We start from the raw sequence: 19,948 nt of genomic DNA on the forward strand, positions 1-19,948 counted from the left end.
CAGATCTTGCTCTTAATAATTATACATAAAACATCATTTAACAAATACCAGATTACCTTTTTCACATCCAGAATTATCAACTTAAATAGTATATTATGGCTTCTACTAACAACCAATCTTCTTAGTAAATGGAAAAAATGGAAAAGTAAATGGAAAAAAAGGAAATGTTCTTTCAGGAGCATTAAGGGAAAAAATAATCAAAAATTAATGCCATCCTGGCATGTGTTAGTGCCTGGTAAAATTTTATTGAATGAAATATTCAAATTTCTGACTATCCATAAGAAGAGTTGTTGTGGGCTATGGCAGAAGAAAAGGCAGTGGAGAGAATGGAAAGCTTGGATCATAGTACATTTACATTTGATTATACTCCTCTAGGTTATGTATCTACATTAATAGTGTTTACATTTTATTTTTTGTTTTTTAAAAGTTTATTTAAGTAGTCTCTACACTTAGTGTGTGGCTCAAACTCACAACCCTGCGATCAAGAGTCTTATACTCTTAGGAACTGAGCCAGCCAGGTGTCCCAATTGTGTCTACAGTTTAAGTACTCTTTGTGTGGTCTAGCTGTTTTGCGGAAAAGTTGTACAAATCAAACTAATTTAAATATATTAGGTATGTAGGGTTTTTTTTCTTTTTGGAGAGAGAGAATGGAAGAGCATGAGAGCATAAGCAGTGAAAGAGAATCTCAAGCAGACTCCACGCTGAGTGTGAAGCCCCACGCAGGGCTTAATCCCATGACGCCAAGAACCAAGAATTGGTCACTCAACCGACTGAGCCACCCAGGCGCCCTGATAAGTGTGTAGTTTTAATAACTTTGTATTGGACTGACTTAAAAGGGTTAGGTTCTTTTGTAATTTTAGTATTACATTATATAATTGTTTTACAAGTTAGGATTTGGGGAGATGTATGTGTGTGTGTTTATTATACCTATTTTTTTTTTTTTTTTTTTAACTTCTTAGCATGAGAAGGGAAAGGGACAGAGAGAGAAGCAGACTCCATGCTGACCTGGGAGCCTGACGTGGTATTGGATCCTGAGACTCCAGGATCATGACCTGAGCTGAAGGCAGTCACTTAACCAACCGAGCCACCCAGGCGCCCTTGTTAAACCTATCCTTAATGTGTGTATCTTAATAGATACATCTTTGTATACACACGTGTGTATGTATTAATGTATATGTGTGTTTGTAATATCTTAATAAAGGCTGGAAGTGTTCTCTATGCCAAGTCCAGAAATTTGACTTGTTCTTGAAGTCTAAAAGAATCCTTGAATAGATGATACCAGTTGTAGCCCATGTTCTGTAGGGACAACTTCCTTTATTTCCTTTTTTTTTTTTCTTCCAGAAAGCATTGCTTACTATAGCATTTTAAATGGTGAATAATTAAGAGGTCATTTTTGCTCCAATGTTGGTATTTTATAGCTTTAACATATCTTAAATGAATGCAACCATTCATCTTTTAACATATCTTAGACGATTGCAACCATTCGTCTTGTACCGTGTGTGATGTCACAACAGGAATAAGCGCAGGTGCACACAGAGACATGGCTATCAGAGAACAGGATGTGAGGGAGTAAAGAGTTCAAAGATGAATGCTCCCATGTTGGTATTTTATAGCTTTAACATATCTTAGATGAACGCAACTTTTTTTTTTTTAAAGCACGAACAGTATTTATCACCCTTGCATTTAAATTATGGACTAGATTTTATATATATAAATTATTTAAAAGTGAGTCTGTCTAGCTACTATTTTTATGTTGGTTATTCTCTGAACAAAAGATGAATGGTTTCTACCATCCTGTTAAAAGCAAGGGAAAAAGCCAAGTGCTTACTCTTCCATTTCAACTTGTCTTTGCTAGGACTTTTAATTACTTCTCCATGTAGGCCCTAGAGCTCTGAAGCCTGAGTTTTCTTACAGAATAATGAAATGGAGAAGAGGTAGGACTCAGAATGTTACTGAGGACATGGATTGGTTAGTAAATAGTTTGTTTGCTACTTCTCAAAAGATGTGTTCAGAGGCAGAGAAGCCTGTTTGAAAACGTTGTGTGGTTGCCCCTCTTGTTTTCCCAGTCTTTATAAAATCATGGGGCTTATCATTAACTCTGAAGGCTCTTGGCCACAGATTTTGCTGAAGTGTCATGCCAGGAAACACTAGTCATCATTTACTTGATGCTGTCTTGGTGAAGCTATCAGTGGTGGAAATACTTGAACATAAGGCATGGATCCTGGGGGTTGGCAGGTTGATGACAATTTTCTGGTCCCACCCAAAAATCTTAGAGTGGCGCTATCATAGCCATGGTTGGCTCATTTAGTTTGCGGAGGAGGAGTGATTTCTCCTAGCACCTTGGCTTCTTAGGAAAGTTGAAGTTGGAGATGAGTGGCTACTATCTTGCTTTCCTCTTTTCTCCCTGGATGATATTCCTTGTTACTTGGATCTCAAGTGAAGAAATACGAAAACACATCAAGTTGGTAATCATAGTTGATAGCATTTGCTCTCATTTCTAAGGACTAAGATAACTACTGCAAGTATTTTCTCTCATTCCAAACCAAATTTTATTCATCAGTTGTATTTATGTGTGTTAAGTGATAACCACAAAAATCTTTTAAAAGCTTTATAAACTGATGGCCTTTCTAAGGGGATTTACTGTGGTCTTAGAGTTTTCATCTGTTACTGTGTTGACTTTTTAAGGCATTATTCTTTCTTTGGCTTTGGTGAATTTTGACCTTTAATCGTGTTTTTATTTTGGTATTAAGAGGATTTGCATTTAATTTTTTCTTTGACATGAGACATATTGTTGAGGATAGTCTAATTCTGGTGGTTTATTTTTAAAATTATCTTTAGGGAAGCTCTTGAAGTAGAAAAATTTAAATTAATATTGCTCATCCTCAGCTCTTAAAACAGGTTGTTGCCAACTATTTTGATTTCTTGATCCTAACATTTTTCTCGTCAGGAGGGGAGAATATTAAGGAATTTTTTTTTTTTACTTCAATTAGTTTGCAGTTTGGTGTTATTTTTCTTTATTTTTGTTCATTTGCAGGTATGGGTTCCATGTTAAGCCCTGAGGACGCTGATGGGATCAGGACCATTCTTTCCCATTAAGGGGCATAGACATTGATTTAGCAAGAGAATGATGATTTAGAGCAGTTAATTTTCAGGGTTCCCCCCACCACTATAAAAATGCTTTAAAGGTGGTGTCTTGTACCGTGTGTGATGTCACAACAGGAATAAGAGCAGGTGCACACAGAGACATGGCTATCAGAGAACAGTATGTGAGGGAGTAAAGAGTTCAAAGAGCTTCCATGCTTTACTGGTGAGCAGCTCTAGGCCACCTCTTCTTCTGCCTCCTCCTCAGACTCACCCTCCTCCTTGGCTGTGGTGTCTGGTACTGCTGGTAGTTGGACACCAGGTCATTGGTGTTGCTCTTGGCCTTGGTGAAGTCCATCTCGTCCATGCCCTCACCCGTGTACCAGTGCAGGAATGGCTTGCTCCAGAACCTGGCTGTGAACTGCTCTGAGATATGCTTGAACAATTCCTGAGTGGCTGTGCTATTGCCGATGAAGGTGGCAGACATTTTTAGCTCCCGGAGTGGGATATCACACCTGTTTTCATGTTGTTGGGGTTCCACTCCACAAAGTAGCTGCTGCTCTTGTTTTGGATGTTAAGCATCTGTTCATTCACCTCCTTCATGGACATGGAGCCCCGGAACTCTGGGACCACAGTCATGAAGTGGCTGTGGCAGGGGTCACAGGCAGCCATCCTGTTCTTGGCATTAAGTATCTGCTGGGTGAGGTCCGACACCATCAGGGCCTGGTACTGTGGCTGCCTCCACTGGTCAGTGGAACGAAGCTGGGCATGAAGAAGTGCAGGTGGGGGAAGGGGACCAGCACGTGTTGATAGCTAGCTTGTGCAGGTCAGCACTGAGCTGGCCAGGAAAGCCCAGGCAGGTGGTGACCCCATTCGTGATGGCTGACACCAGGTGATTGAGGTCCCCATAGGCGGGTGTGATCAGTTCTAGGTTCTGAAGAAGATGTCATGGAGGGCCTTGTTATCAATACTGTAGGTTTCCTCTGTGTTTTTTACCAGCTGGTGGACTGGGCGGGTGACATTGTAGGGTTCTACCACTGTGTCTAACACCTTGGGCAAGGACATCACACTGAATGTGTTCATGATCCCGTCTCAGTACTCCTCTTGGATCTGGCTGATGAGGAGGGTACCCATCCCAGACCCAGGCCCCCCACCCAGGGAGTGGGTCTGCTGTAAGCCCTGCAGGCAGTCACAGCTTTCAGCTTCCTTCCTCAAAATATCCAGTACGAAATCAACCAGCCCTATACCTTCCGCGTAGTGCCCCTTGGCCCAGGTGTTCCCAGCACCATTTTGACATATAAGACGAAGTTGTCTGGCCTGAAGATTTGCCCAAAGGGTCCCGAGCACACACAGTCCCTGGTGCCCAGCTCCAGGCTCAGGAGCACAGCCCAGGGACCGTACTTGCCACCCTTGGCCTGGTTGTAGTACACGTTGGTGCACTCCAGCTGCAGGTCGCTGTCGCTGTGGTAAGTGCCTTTAGTGTCGATGCCCTGCTAGTCTGATGACCCCCCAGAACTTGGTGACGATCTGGTTGCTGCACTGGCTGGCCTGCAGGTGCACAATCTCCCTCATGGTGGTGGCGGCAGCAGTGGTGGTGGCATGGGTGGAAGGATACACTGACACAGAGCCGAGGAGCGGGTGCACAGAGTGCTCTTCAGTTTGGTTTTTTAATTTATTTTTTTTGTTTTTTGAAGTAGGCCCCACACCCACCATGGAGCCCAACACAGGGCTTGAACTCACGACCCTGAGATCAAGACTGGAGATGAGATCAGGAGTCCCATGCCTAACTAACTGAGCCACCCAAGCGCCCCTCTTCAGTTTTGTTTTAACTAAAATTCACATTATATAGGTTTTTGTTTTCAAAATTAGAAAACACTTTTTTTTGAGATGTAATTCAAATACCATAAAATTCACCCTTTTAAAGTATACAATTTAGTTATTTTTACTACATTCACAAGGTTTGGAACCATTACCACTGTATAACTGCAGAACATTTTTATCACCCCCGAAAGAAACCTGGATCCTTTAGCATCAGTTACTCTCTCCTCTTCCCTTCCCCAGCACCTGGCAACTACCAGTCTTTCTGTCTCTCTTGGATTTGCTGTTTCTTGTTATTTTATATAAATGGAATCATAAAATATATGGTCTTTTTTGACTGGTTTCTTTCACTTAGCATATTGTTTTCAAGCTTCCTCTGCAGTGTAGCATGTATCAGTACTTCATTCCTTTTTTTCTTTTGATAGGATGGATTATTCTTAGCCATCCTTTTGTATGGATATACCATATTTTGTTTATCCGAGAATCAGTTGATGAACATTTTGACTATAATAAGTAATGCTGCCATGAACATTTACACGCAAGTTTTTCTGTGAAACTATGTTTTCACTTCTCTTGAGTATATACTTAGGAGTGGAATTGCTGGATCTTTTTATAACTCTCTGTTTAACTTGTCTTTGAGGAACTGCCAAACTTTTCCACAGTCGCACAGTTTTACTTTCCTGCTGGCAATGTATGAGGGTTCCAATTTCTCTGCATGCTCAGAAACACTTGTTACTTTCCTTTTTAATTTTTTTATGGCTGTGTTAGTGAGTTTGAAGTGATCTCTCTTGGTTTGATTTTGCATTTCTGTGATGACTAATGATGTTGAGCATCTTCTGTATATTGCCCATTTGCGTATCTTCTTCAGAGAAATGTCTATGAAAGTTATTTGCCCATTTCATTTTTAAGATTTTATTTATTTGAGAGAGAGTGAGCAAGAGAGCACAGAGGGAGAGGAAGAAGCAGACTCCCCACTGAGCAGGGAGACCTATGCGGGGCTTGATCCCAGGACCCTGAGATCATGACCTGAGCTGAAGGCAGACGCTTAACTGACTGAGCCACCCAAGGGGCCCCTCTTTACCCATTTTTAAGTTAGGTTTTTTTAAGTTAAGAGTTTCTCTCTGTCAGAATTATTTACCGTATTTTAAATGTTATTCTCTAATTGATAGCATTATAATAGAGAATTGTTCTTGAATGTAAAGAATTTGGTGATGTTAGAATAACACAATTTATAGTCAGTATGCAATTAAAATTCTACAGGTTATATATAGTAGAAAATACTCAGTCCTTGGGGCACCTGGGTGGCTCAGTCGGTTAAGTGTCAGCCTTCAGCTTAGGTCATGATCCCAGTGTCCTAGGATCAAGCCCCGCATTGGTCTCTCTGCTCAGTGGGGAGCCTGCTTCTCTCTCTCCCTCTGCCTGTCACTCCCCCTGCTTGTGCTTTCTCTCTCTCTTTCAGATAAAGTAAATAAAATCTTTAAAAAAATAATAAAGCCCCATATAAATAAAATTTAATATTTAAAAAAAAAAGGAAAATACACAGTCCTCACAGACTTTGGTTATTTCTGAATAACAGTAAAATGCACACTCAGTTGTTTACCTAAGGAAATGTGCTTGTTTACTTTCTGGTAATTATACTGTCTCATTTGGTAAGATTTAAAGAGTATGCAGAAGTAGTGGGTTGGTAATGAGAGGTTTAAAAATTGCATTGTAAGGTAAAATTTAGGATTCAACTCTAAAATTATAAGTGGTAAATAACATTTAAAGCTAGAGTTTAGGCATTGATCTAGGATTTTTTGAGACTTATTGTTAATAACTTAAGGGGTTAAAACTTAAAAGATCTCTTGCTGCTTAAGTAGGACCCAACCAAGAAAAAATGAACGGTGTGAATACTTGTAACTTTATGGATTTATTGGATAGTTCAGCATTATTTTCCACGTGTTCGTTGTGTTTGTATGAATTATGAGGTATATTTTGGTACCTCTTGGAATGTATAAGGCTTTATGGGTTTTTTTGTTTTTCTCTTTGTTGTTTAGTAGGATTTTTGTTCTCCCATTCTTAGTAAATAGAATCCAAGAATGACTTTTAAGAGCCTTAGGTACTACGGACTCTGGGAAACAAACTGAGGATTTTAGAGGGGAGGGGATGGGGGAATAGGCTAGCCCAGTGAAGGGTATGAAGAAGGGCACGTATTGCATGGAGCACTGGGTGTTATATGCAAACAATGAATCATGGAACACTAAATCAAAAACTAATGATGTACTGTATGGGGACTAACGTCATTAAAAAAAAAAAAAAAGAGCCGTAGGTACTGCCATCCAGCAGTTGTAAATGTTAGCCCTTAATTTGGCCTAATCCTGGTCTTGGCTCTGTTCTTGATTAAAAACAGCACGAACAGGGGGAGTGGCAGAGGGAGAGAGAGAAGCAGGCCCCCCGCTGAGCAGGGAGACTGATTTGGGGCTCCAACCTGGACCCGTGGACCATGATCCGAGCCGAAGGCAGACGCCTAACGACTGAGCCACCCAGGCGCCGCACATCCTTTATTTTAGATGTGCTGTCTTTCACCGGCTAAATCTAGAGGACAAAACGTTATTAACATCTGCGTGTAGGTAAATAATAAAAAAAATAGAAAGTGGTCAAGTCCAAGAAGCACCATAGCAGATTGTGATATGCAGAGTGGAAACGTGGGAGGGTTTTAGGGTTCTTCTAGGGAGCCATGACAGGGTCTACTCAGAGTATGAACATGGGTAGTCGGGAAAGTGAGGGCGAGGGAACAGTGGGTGTGTGATAAAGAGAAAGGCCATCCAGATTTTCAGATGATTGGATTATTCCCATCTCAAGGATGGAGACCTTGGTAATTTTAGGTAGTTTTGTACTAAACTCGGTACTTCATATGGCATGCACAGGTAATTGTGTAATTACTGTTTTGAAAAAAAAATGCCATTTAAATCTTACTTAGAGATAAGTGAAATTGATCAGAATTGTTAAGAAAAGTTATATGACAAAAAAGAATCAGTCCCCAGCGGGTATTTATTATCTGTCATAGATACAAAGGGTTCCCCCCACCCACCACATCTAATAGCACAGCAGGGAGAGAGCAGCAGGTCTCACCACTTTCCAACCCTGCCTCTCACAGTGTCCCCTACAGCCAGGATTTTGTAACAGGTTGGACTCATGCTCCCACTGACCTTGTTGATAGAAGAGACTGGGCATCTTTCCAACATGTACTTCTCTGAGAGAGTCTCAGGAGAGAGCCTGAAGATCCCTGAGCCTCAGGGATGTGGGGGAGAGGGCTGCGCAGGAAAGATTCCCAGGGACAGAAAAGGGAACATTAAAAATACATTTCGAAACCAAGTAACCAACTTTGTAGCCTTAAAGATATGTCCCACTGTAGTCACTGTAGTTCTACTGTGCATTCCCTCCAACCCCCGCCCCTCCCCCGCCTTGTTAGTGAGTACCTGATCTGTTTGGCTAGCAGAGCCAAATTAACGGCCATAGATGTCCCCATAGTGTAAAAAGATATATATTTAGGGATTCTGTTGTTTAGCAGGTTATTCACACAGGTGGTCGTCACTAGATACTTGCCTCTTTTCTTTTTCCCCCACCTGGTAGTATTTTATTTTAAACACATTTCTTGGTGGAGCCTAGACGTATAACCAGCATATAGAGAATAGGCCAGTGTTGGGAAGCCTAGTGAGGTCCGGGGATCATCCCAGCATGTGGAGCCTCCAGAGTCATAGTGCGTGTTTTTTATCGTCTTTGTTTTTGTTTTCAGTTGGAAATGGTATTAGTACATGATTCTAAAGTGAAGTTTAATGGAGGGAAAAAACTTCACCTGGAAATGTTTGTTTTTTCCCCTCACCAAAGAAAAAATGGGGGTTTCTGAGGCAGTTGGACTTTCTTTGCTCTGTTATCTCTTAGCTAGGTGTGGGGTGATCACATTGCACATCTCCAGGTTGCTAGGAGACAGGCAGCCTATCTCATAGATACTGGCATGTAAGACCTCTTTATTCTCTGGACTTCTGTATTTGTCAGAATTGTTACGCTTCCTTTCTAAACCCTAAATTATGCAGAGGTAACATGATTATTTGACCAAGCTCAGGAAATCTAAAACGGGTCAAAAATTCCAGGCTTGGTTTAGATAAAGAACATGACTGGCTACAGTATATTGAGGTAACATTCTTGTAAAGTCTGTTTTTGCCTCTGTTTTTGCTGCTGACTCTTTTGTGACATTCTTAGGGCACAACAGTGGTTAGGTGGGAGTAGGCTGAGAATACCCTGTCTGGAGCTTCATATAATGTTGAAAGAATTTCGAGTGAACCGTGGCTCCAGGAACTCATTTAAATAATTTACTGTCCCAGGAACATGTGGCTTTACTATAGCTATTTTGCCCTATATGCATTCTTCAAAAGGAAATTCATCTTAGGTTACAATACAGTTCCTTTGGGAGTGCCTTAAGTTTTACATTAGAGTTCTAGGGTTCAAAAAATTGTGCCCAGATGGTAGATGTTGATGATAGTTTGGCACAAGAATTCCTTTGAAATTGAATACATTACGTGTTAATCCGAAAAGTTTTGCTGGCTTCCGATTTTGAATAGCATAGGGATTAGAGACTGAGATGGTTCATTAACAGTTTAAGGAATTAGGGAGCTCTACTTCATGTTACCGGAGGTCAGGCTCTCTGTTTTCTTGTCTCAGTTCAAGATAGAGTTCTCTGTAGCAGTTGGTTTAGAGGGGTGTGTGTTTTACAAGTGGCTCAGGTGGCTCTGTATATTATGACGGCATACAGCAGGACCTGGACCCCAAAGTTATTTACATTGATACATACTCTGTTATTACTTTACAAATTGACTCCCTTTCTCAGCCAATTAATCTTCTTAAATGAGCTGTAGTTAATTGTCGCAGTAGAAAAATTAAATCAGATGTCCTTGTTCTATGAAGATGAGTTGGGTAGACTATCCAGACTGGCAGTGGCAGAAAGACACACTTTGCAGTGTGAGTTATTTAAAGTAACTGGGGCTGTAGATTTGACCGAGAAAATGGCTGAGATAGGGAAGAGGGAGATTTATTAACAGAGGTTTTATATATATAGAATTATGTAGAATTTTGTGTTTTTGTAAATATCTCAGTTATTTAAGATTTAATTTCTCTGTGCATACTGAATATAGTGGCAGACCTTGATTTGCTGTGATTTATCTTTAAGAGATTATTATTAGATTATTTTTCTAACTTAAAAAGTTATACAAGTGCTAAATGTTCATTACAAAAAATTCAAATATGTATATAAACAGCAAAAAGGAAAAATTCCCTTGTGATTGTATCGGCTAGAGATAAACATTGTAAACTGTAGGTGTCTCTCATTCTAGACCTTCATGTATCTGTCTTTCACAACCAAATTATATTATGCATTCTATTTGGTAAATTTTGCTTTTTTCATGTAACAGTACAGCATAAATATCTGTTCAAGCCATCACATTTTCATTTTCATTTTTATGGATGCTTAGTGATCCTTTGTGAGATGAACTATAATTTCTTTAGAAAGTCCCATGTGGGTGGAATTTAGGTTGCTTCTATTTTTTGCTGCAGTAACTTTTGCATGTACCTTTTTTGCCTCTTTGACTCTTTCCTTAGGATAAATTCCTAAGAGCAGAATACTTTGTAAAGGATTTACACATTTTAAGGCTTTTGAAACACGTTACCAAATAAATAGCTTTCCAGAAGGGCTGTTCCAGTTTTCATGTTCTTCTCTGTCTGGTTGGCTTTACACTTGGACTAAAATGTGGACTTTTTATTTAGTTGCAGAATGAGGATGAGCCTGGAGAGCCAGAGCAGGCTGTAGGCGACGCTCCTCCACCATACAGCAGCATCTCTGCAGAGAGTGCAGGTAGGTACCTGGGCAGGGTGGCTCTTGAATGCACTTGGCCAGAGGCTTGTCCAGTATTTGTCTGTTTGTCTTTGCCTTTGCTTCAGCTTTCCCTAAGAAGTCTTTGACATTATTTGTAGTTTATCACCAAAAGTGAAAAAAAAAAAAAAAAAAACCCTCATGTTACTGTTCTGAAAAACTCTTAAAACTCCATTTCAGTGTGGCTTTTTTATGGAACTCAATTTCATTCCAACAGAATATAAAGGAAGTAGAAATTCAGCAACCACGTGATCGTCTGATTTTTATTCTTTCTGTAGTTTCCTCATTAATTGTTTTGCTCTTTGTGATTCTAGTGCCTGCAACCTGGAACATAGTACATTTGATTTCTTTTGTGCTAGTAAATTCTTAATTAAAAAAACTGGAAATCTCTCAGCTCTTTTATGATGTTCCTCATAGTTTAAGTCCTCCTTAAATAATCTTTCATCTTCACATCTCATGTCAGACTGTCTTTTACATTTTTCACATGTTTATGTAGAAGGGTTGGGGAAGAGAAGGAAAATCTCAACAGTTGAGGACTTTGTGTAGCTTAAAGCTGCCTGAGAGCAGCTCTGCTTTAGTTGCTGAAGATTGACCCGTTTTGATGGAACATCTTCCGTTTTCTCTAATAGAGAAGTGTGGTAGTGGCAAGTATATGGCCCATGGTGCCACTGCCAAACCCATCCTCTTCCCAGGGTAGACAGGCAAGTTGAAGACAGGATTTATCCCAAACACAGGCCCAGAATCCTTTTCAGTACAGACCTCGGGGCAGCTATTGTCAGTTGATGTGGGATTAAATTTGTTGGTCTCTCTGGCCCTGCGGCTGCCATTATAATGAAGAACATGGGTCGGAGAGTTCTTTACCTCCACTCTGGCTCGGAATTTTGAACCCTGCCTCCTTGTATTAATTTCATTTGTAAGCATCAAAAACTAACAATGCTAAGTTAAGGTTTTTTGAAGAATTCTAGGGTGTCTCATGGAATCTAATGAGAACACCAAGACTTGAGAAAGAATCGCAGTGCCATGCCATATTTATTCATTTCTACTCAGACTGTAAGTACTGGTTTTCCATTAAAAAGACATCCAGTGAAAATTCTAACTTAATAAAAAAGTTGGGTTCCTGTTTTATTAATGATAAAAGTCCTTTGCATTAAAGTACCTAGGATCATTAGGACGTAATTTTTTCTTGAATTATTTGTTTCTACCTTCTGTAATTATAAAATCTTGTAACCTTTTTTTTTTTTTTAAGAGGCAGACTTTGATCTGCAGGCAGCACATAGTCCCTGCTGGTTTCTTTTTTTGTTTTTTTGTTTTGTTTTTTTTAAGATTTTATTTATTTATTTGACAGAGAGAGACAGCCAGCAAGAGAGGGAACACAAGCAGGGCGAGTGGGAGAGGAAGAAGCAGGCTCACAGCGGAGGAGCCTGATGTGGGGCTCGATCCCAGAATGCCGGGATCACGCCCTGAGCTGAAGGCAGATGCTTAACGACTGCGCCACCCAGGCGCCCCCTTATAACCATTTTGGATAGAAATCTTTCTCAAACACTTCTCTCTCTTATTCACTTACATGTCATATTCTTTGTTTAAATTTTTCCTTATGATGTAGGTTACAATCAAACATTCTCTAGAAGGTATTCTTTTCTATACTGTAGTGATGCCTTTATTCACTGAGATTTGTAGAACTTTGATTAAAGAATCAAATTCTCAGGGCGCCTGGGTGGCACAGCGGTTAAGCATCTGCCTTCGGCTCAGGGCATGATCCCAGCGTTATGGGATCGAGCCCCACATCAGGCTCCTCCGCTATGAGCCTGCTTCTTCCTCTCCCACTCCCCATGCTTGTGTTCCCTCTCTCGCTGGCTGTCTCTATCTCAGTCGAATAAATAAATAAAATCTTTAAAAAAAAAAACTTTAAAAAAAAATAAAGAATCAAATTCTCCTTTTGCTGTCAGATGGTATTTCCTATTAGCTGTCCTTATGAAGTCCCTTTAAGCTCTTTCTCTTTTGTTTTTGTTAATCTTACTATGGACCTCAACAGCAAATAACAAAGATTGTTTTGTTGGGTATAAGGTAGAGGTAAACTATTTCCAGAATAGAGCCTGAAGAATGCTCTCTTGAATAAAGTCTTTAAGTTTTGTGGCATTTCATCTAACTACACAGAGGCCTTAAAAATAAATAAATAAGCAACCAAACTTAAAAAAAATTTAAAAAAAAAATTTTATTTTAAGTAGGCTTCACACCCAATGTGGGGTTTGAACTCAGGACCCTGAGATCAAGAGTCTCATGTTCTTCTGACTGAGCCACCCAGGCACCCTATAAACAACCAGACTTTTATTTTATTTTTAAAGATTTTATTTGTTTGTCAGAGAGAGAGAGAATGTGCACACAAGCAGGGGAAGCTGCAGGCAGAGGGAGAAGCAGGCTCCCTGCTGCAGGTCTCTGTCCCAGGACCCTGGGATCATGACTTGAGTCGAAGGCAGCCACCTAACCGACTGAGCCACCCCAGGTGTCTCAGCAACCAGACTTTAAAATTCCTGGGTCTCTTTTGAGCTGTTTGAGTTTCAGATAAGTGAAGTTTCAGGGAAATATGTTTTTAGGGGTCATAAGTTACCCAAGAACATTAATTTTTTTATTGTTTATGAACAGAGGTCTTGCATTTTTACTTTTTTTTTTTAAAGGAAAACTCTAAAATGGCTTAAATGGTCTTTCCCCCCTTTGTCGTTAAATTAACATTCCTTATTATTATTATTATTTTTAGATAAATACTGACTGTATATACTTATTAGTCCATTTATGAGAAAAGTGGTTAGAAACAAAAAGACACGCATACTGGTAGGGGGAAAAAGAGCACAAATTATTTTGCATACTCTACCTATTTTAATTTGTGGCATATAAATTGAACAATCTAAGAAATATTAGGGGTTTTTTTTGGTCTGAATGTATTAAATAAACTTGAAAGATTGTTAGACTTTTCATGGAAATTTAAAATTATATGAGTGTCTATATTGATGGATCCTATTTAAAAAATCTTTCGAAATAGGGAAATAAACATGTTGATTAATTTAAGGTAATAGTAGGTATCAGTTTTATTCATGTATTCAGAATTAGAATGGCAGTGGGTTAATTCATATTGTACATTTCAGGTTGTAATGACTTAGTTTGATTTGATGAAAAATAAAAAGATGGGAAATGATGCATTGTTTTGTAACATATATGTATACATGTGTATCCGTGAATGTCAATGGATACACATGTATCTTTAAAGTTCTTTAAATTAGATTAGGTGGCAGCTTTAGTTTCAGTAACACATTTTTGTGTATTTTCTTCTAAAAGCTGTGAAATTTTATTTTTCACATTTAGATTTCTATTCCATCTGGTATTGTTTTTTTCTGTGTAGTGTAAGGTAGGGGTCAAGATTAATTTGTTTTTCTGTATGGATAGCCAGTTTGTACAGCACCATTTATTAAAAAGACCATTCTTTCTTCACTGCTCTGCAGTTTCACCTTTATTGTAAATCATGTGACCATATATGAGTGGATCTGTGTCTGGACTCAATATACTGTTCTTTGGTCTGTTTATTTATCTTTATGCCCATCCACTACTGTTCTAATTATAGAGTTTTATAACCTTGATATCTGGTAATGTTGGTCATTCATACTTTTTGTTCTTCAAGATTGCTTTGGTTTTTCTTGGTCTTTTGCATTTCCTATACATTTTACAATTAGCGTATCAATTTCCACAAAATGTAACAGAACAAAAACTGGAATTGTAGTTGAAATTGCACTGAATCTGGGGGTCAGTTTGAAGAGAATTAACATCTTTATAATACTGTTTACGGTTTGTGAACATGATATACCTCTCCATCTAATTAAGATCTTCTTTAATCCTCTCAATAGTATATTGTAGGTTTCAGTATTGAGGACTTATGTGTTTATTACTAGATTTATTCCTCGGGCTGTTGTAAAAGTTCCATATAGAATTTTATTTTCTATTTGTTGCTAGTATATGGAAATACAGTTGATGGTGTATATCATCCAGAGACTTTGTACGCAAAGACTCTGCTAAATTCATGTTAATTCTTGTCTGTAGATACTCTTGGATTTCATCATCCATGATTAAGGGCAGTTATTTTCTTTCCTTCTAATACTTATGTCTTACATTTCCTTTTCGTGCCATATTACATCAACTACTAGGACTTTTAAGGTAATATTTGATAAGAAGTAGTGAGAGTAGGCATTTTTGTGTAAATTTCTAATTTTAGGGGAGAAAACTTTTAAAAATTTACAGTTAATTATGATATTTACTCTAGGTTTTTCATAGAGACTTATGATCAGATTAAGGATGTTTTCTCCTGTTCCTGATTTGCTAAGGGTTTTTATTATCTGCAAGGTGTTGAATTTAACAAAATGCTTTCTCTGCCCATGTGAGTACAATAGAATTTTTCTTCTTTTTTTTTTTGTTGATGAGGTGAATTGTATTGATTTATGATTTCAATACTATATTACAGTGAAATTGGAAGTTAATTGCAATTAACTAGAGGGGAAAAAGAAAGAAAAATATTAATCTTGATGAACTATAGGACTTTTTTCCCCCAGATGCTTGTTTTTTAAAAAATTGTGCAGAAGTTTAATACATTTGCTCTTTTCTTTTTTTTTCTTTTTTTTTTTTTTTAAGATTTTATTTATTTATTTGACAGAGATAGAGACAGCCAGTGAGAGAGGGAACACAAGCAGGGGGAAGTGGGAGAGGAAGAAGCAGGCTCCCAGCAGAGGAGCCTGACGTGGGGCTCGATCCCGTAACGCCGGGATCATGCCCTGAGCTGAAGGCAGACACTTAACCGCTGTGCCACCCAGGCGCCCCACATTTGCTCTTTGCTAATAAATATTGAGTTTCTTATAGTAAGAGTTAATGAGAATGAAGATGCAATATTAAAAAGAGGAAATGAAAGGTTTAATTCAAATAAATAATGGCTCTTTAACTGAATTAGTTACCTTAGACACATCATACAAAAACAGTACGTGGTAAAAACTAATGTGTAAGAATCAAAGTGCTAAAACAAACCTGTGAGAAATGAATTTTAACTTCTATATTAAGTTGGTTTTCTTGTTCATGAATGGGAGGAAACCATGGTACAGCTTACACATGCACAGGTGAGGTATTTTGGGCTTAAATGTTGTCTTTATACCACTATTAATATTAACTGCCATTTGTGAACATACTGTGTGACAGTTGAAAAAGTGTATAAAAGGCATTTGGAAGGGAAGGCAGAGTGATTTAAATGAATAAATTTAAATAATTTAAAATAAATTTAAAGATTATTCTCAAGCTCATATTCATACATAAACATTTCGATTCAATTATTCTGTATGTACTCTTAGAGGAACAGCTATTTTTTGTTTGCCAGAGTTAGTGGAAATCTTCTTTTTCCTCAGTTTAGCTAAAGGTCAGATAATTGTGACTTCCTTTTATTCTGCAGCGTATTTTGACTACAAAGATGAGTGTGGATTTCCAAAACCTCCATCTTACAATGTGGCAACAACATTGCCCAGCTACGATGAAGCTGAGAGAACCAAGGCTGAAGCTACTATCCCCTTGGTTCCTGGAAGAGTAAGTCCAATTTATCGTGTTACTTGCTGGCTGCTTTATGGGAATTAGGTTCTTTTCATTACTCACTTTTGATGTATTCCTTATGATTGTACTGATTAGTGAAAGTACAGCTAATGTTTTAAAAGTACATTTTCTTTTGGCATAACAAACTCTTAGCTCTTCCGGAAAATGATGCAGTAAGAGGTACAAATCAGCAGAAAATCACTAGTGAGGCCAGCTTATTTTCCCTATATCTCTTCTGTTACCACCATTTTTTCAACTTTCCTGCCATGACTGACATGTCTTAGAGCAGGGGCTGATTTAGCAAGTACACTGACTTTGCTTTGATTCTGCACACCTCATATTTTGGTATTAGGTAGATAGCAGCTGGGGAGATCTGTAGAGAGAATAAGTTCAACTTGATAGAATTAAACTTACAAAAGGGCCCCAGCAATTGTCTCAGTGAACCTCATGCCAGCAGCATTCCAGACCACTCCATCTTTGGGGCATAGTGAATTCAGATCCCATATGGGCTGATGTTGATTCTTGGGAGGCAGGCACTGGGTGTGATGAAAGCCAGGAAGAGACTTTGGGGTACTCTTTGTTCTTGATGTTGGATCTGCAAGTGACTAGACGTGGTTTCATGAATATTCATCCAGGTTAAAGGTGATGTAGGTAGGGTCTTAGGCCAGATATTGGGAAAAGATGGAGTAGGATCCATTCCCAAGGAATATGGGTCAGTCAGGGTTCCAGACACAGTCCCAACAGGAAACCAGAGTGAATGATGAGAACAAAAACAGAAGTTTAGCCTGGGCAGTACAGTGACGGGGCCCCAGAAGTTCGGGCCTAAGGGTAGTGGACTGTTTATAGACCACACCTGCTATGAGGGGTGGGGCTTCTGAAATCACTACTTGACAGAAATAATAGTTTATAAGCCCAGTCTAGGCTGATTCCATATGGTGGTGTGTGCTCAGTCCTTGCAGGTGCCAGAGAGAAACTAGCAACCTTCAAGGAGCTTATGGTCTAAGGGCAAAACAGTCTTAGTATAATAACCATATATTGGAAGCAAATGTCATGCTGGTACTGTGCTTAGTTTCCAGTATAATGTTTGAACTCTTCACAGTAACCTTGCAAGGTAGAGATTATATTATCCCCATTTTACAGATGCAAAAATTGAGGCCCAGAGAGATTAAGTAATTTGCCTGAAGTCATACAGCTAATAAATAGCATAGGTGAGAGTCACACCCAGATATTCTAGACTCCAAAATCCTGTGTGTATTTTGTAGTCTTGTTAGACTATATGGTGACTGTCCCATGGAAATAGACAAGGTGATTAGCTCTGATTAATAGCAGAACTTCTTAGAATACTTTTATTTGACAAGTATACATATTTAGGAACCTGTTAAACATTATGTAGCAAACATGTGTAGACCGCTTTTTTATACAGTGTGCTATGTATTTTGCAACGGATAGGTAGAAAACTTTGAATAAGGCAATACTCCTACTATACAAGCACTTAAATATAGCTGGGGGAAAGGCCCACAAATGCCAATATCTAAGCAGCAGTACAAGTGCAGTGAGCATTAAGAGCCATGACTTTTTACTGTGTGATGGTGGGAAAGATGGGATTTGAAGTGGGCCCTGAGTTTTGATGGATAAGAACATTCCAGAGGGAAAAAGGGAGAAAGCTTATGTGAATCCAGCCTGTTGTAGGGTAGGTTCTGTGAATGTAGTAATTGATTTTGCTTGAACGAAGAGTTTGTGACCATACTATAGGTTGTAGAATGTTCTGAATGCTAGGCTGAGGCATTTAGATTTACATGTAGGTCGCACAGACTCTTGAGCAGGGATATGGTAAGACAAATATGCTGTTTTAGAAACATTAACCCAGCAACAATTTGTAGGAGGAATCTAGTAGAAAGACCAACGACAGGAATCTAGTAGAAAGACCAACGACAGGAAGAACAGTTAGAAGGCACCTGCAATATTGCTAGAAATTACTGCCATGTCCTTTTGTAGTATATCTTTGAGTATTTCTGCAAAAAACCAGTTAGCATCTAATTAGGCAAAGCTTTATTTTTCCTAATATGAAGTCAGAAACTGGGTATTTAGTATTTTAAAAAACATAAACACATTCTTGTAAGAATTTCTAACAGAAGAAATGTGTTAAGTTAGAAATGGAAGCTAACACTGACACTTTCCTTTCTCCAGTACCCCCTCCCCAGGCTTGTTATGGACTTCCCAGCCCCATTTCTGTCTGTGTAGGGAGAATTTGGATTGTCCCTAGTTGTTTTTTTTTTTCCCTTTGGGGAACCTTCATTGGATTGTGTACAAATCTAACTTTTAAGTGTATATTCATATATTTTTCAGTATTTCAACACATAACCCTCATCATTTAAAAAGGTGGGCCACATATGTGGGTGTTAATATTGGTGAGGATCATGTTCTTTCTAGACGTGGAGTATTATGTTTTCAGGTTAGGATGGAAAGATCCTATCTGCCAATAAGCTTGGAAGTGAGGTTGTTTCAGACATATATGCTAACGTGAACAAATGGTTATGGAGTTGAGCAGTGGGCAGCCCTATAGCCTCTTCATGTGTGATCATGCTCTCCTTTTTCTCCCCTGTCTCATAAAGCATTTGAGCTCCTTAATAGGTCCTGGGTGACTGATATTCTGGGCCCCCAACAGGCCCCCCCGGGTTAGTGATTCTAGAACATCAACCAAATTTAAGCCAAATGTATATCTTTACTTTAGATATATATGAGTTAATACTTCTTATTGAGCTTTATAATTTTTGAAGCTCATTGTTAAAGGACTTGGGTTATAAAATGAACAGTTCATTTAGAAAACTATAGAGGTGGAAGAAAGATTTGTTTTTTCTCTAATTGTATCTTTTAGTTAAAAGACAAAATAAAATTTTTAACACATACTGAGCCTTAATGCTCATAGTTTTGAATTGAGCCAAAGCAATAAAATTTCTCCTTGGTACTCATTTTTATCCCCTTCCTTATTTTTCTTGATGCCTTTCATTTACCTGTGAATAATTCATTGTGAATTTACCTTATTCTTTTTCTTTTCACTTAGGATGAGGATTTTGTGGGTCGGGATGACTTTGATGATGCTGACCAGCTGAGGATAGGAAACGATGGGATTTTCATGTTAACTTTTTTCAGTAAGTAAATACACATAGCAGAACCACCTCCCACAGACTGGAGTGCTTTGAATAATGGGTGAATCTGACGAATTAAAATGACTAGTTGAGCTCATATTTTAATACGTTGTGTTTATTTGATGCCTTTTACTGAGACGTTCAGAGCTTAGTTTACTTTTATCTTAGTATTCCGTTTGTCTTCTCTTTCTGTGAATATATATAGAAAACAGGATTGAAGCAGTTTTGGGATGCTATATTTTTACATGAACTATGCCTCATCTTTGAGGTCTGCAAAGACTGTTAGCAATGCTCCTACTCATACCTGACCTGTAGAGTAGGAATTAAAGGCCTTAGTCTGATGGATTTTTTTTTTTTGAATGCTTCTATTTTCTTTTTCTTTTTTTTTTTTAAGATT

At 38.6% G+C, this 19,948-nt stretch overlaps 1 protein-coding gene and 1 pseudogene across 7 annotated transcripts in view; one reads left to right on the forward strand and one right to left on the reverse strand.

Annotated features, from left to right (window-relative positions):
• The window catches only part of NDFIP1 (Nedd4 family interacting protein 1), a 110,699-nt gene that overhangs the window by 76,890 nt on the left and 13,861 nt on the right, over nucleotides 1–19,948 (forward strand). For all 7 annotated transcript variants that reach the window (XM_034656184.1, XM_034656186.1, XM_034656183.1 and 4 more), the window contains 3 exons: nucleotides 10,696–10,783; nucleotides 16,272–16,402; nucleotides 19,467–19,554. In XM_034656184.1, coding sequence (XP_034512075.1) covers nucleotides 10,696–10,783; nucleotides 16,272–16,402; nucleotides 19,467–19,554 — 307 coding nt within the window. The remainder of the gene's footprint in view (nucleotides 1–10,695; nucleotides 10,784–16,271; nucleotides 16,403–19,466; nucleotides 19,555–19,948) is intronic.
• On the reverse strand, nucleotides 3,318–4,734 carry LOC100464128 (annotated as a pseudogene).

The sequence above is a fragment of the Ailuropoda melanoleuca genome, chromosome 3 (genome assembly GCF_002007445.2).
Source record: "Ailuropoda melanoleuca isolate Jingjing chromosome 3, ASM200744v2, whole genome shotgun sequence".
NCBI lineage: Eukaryota > Metazoa > Chordata > Mammalia > Carnivora > Ursidae > Ailuropoda > Ailuropoda melanoleuca.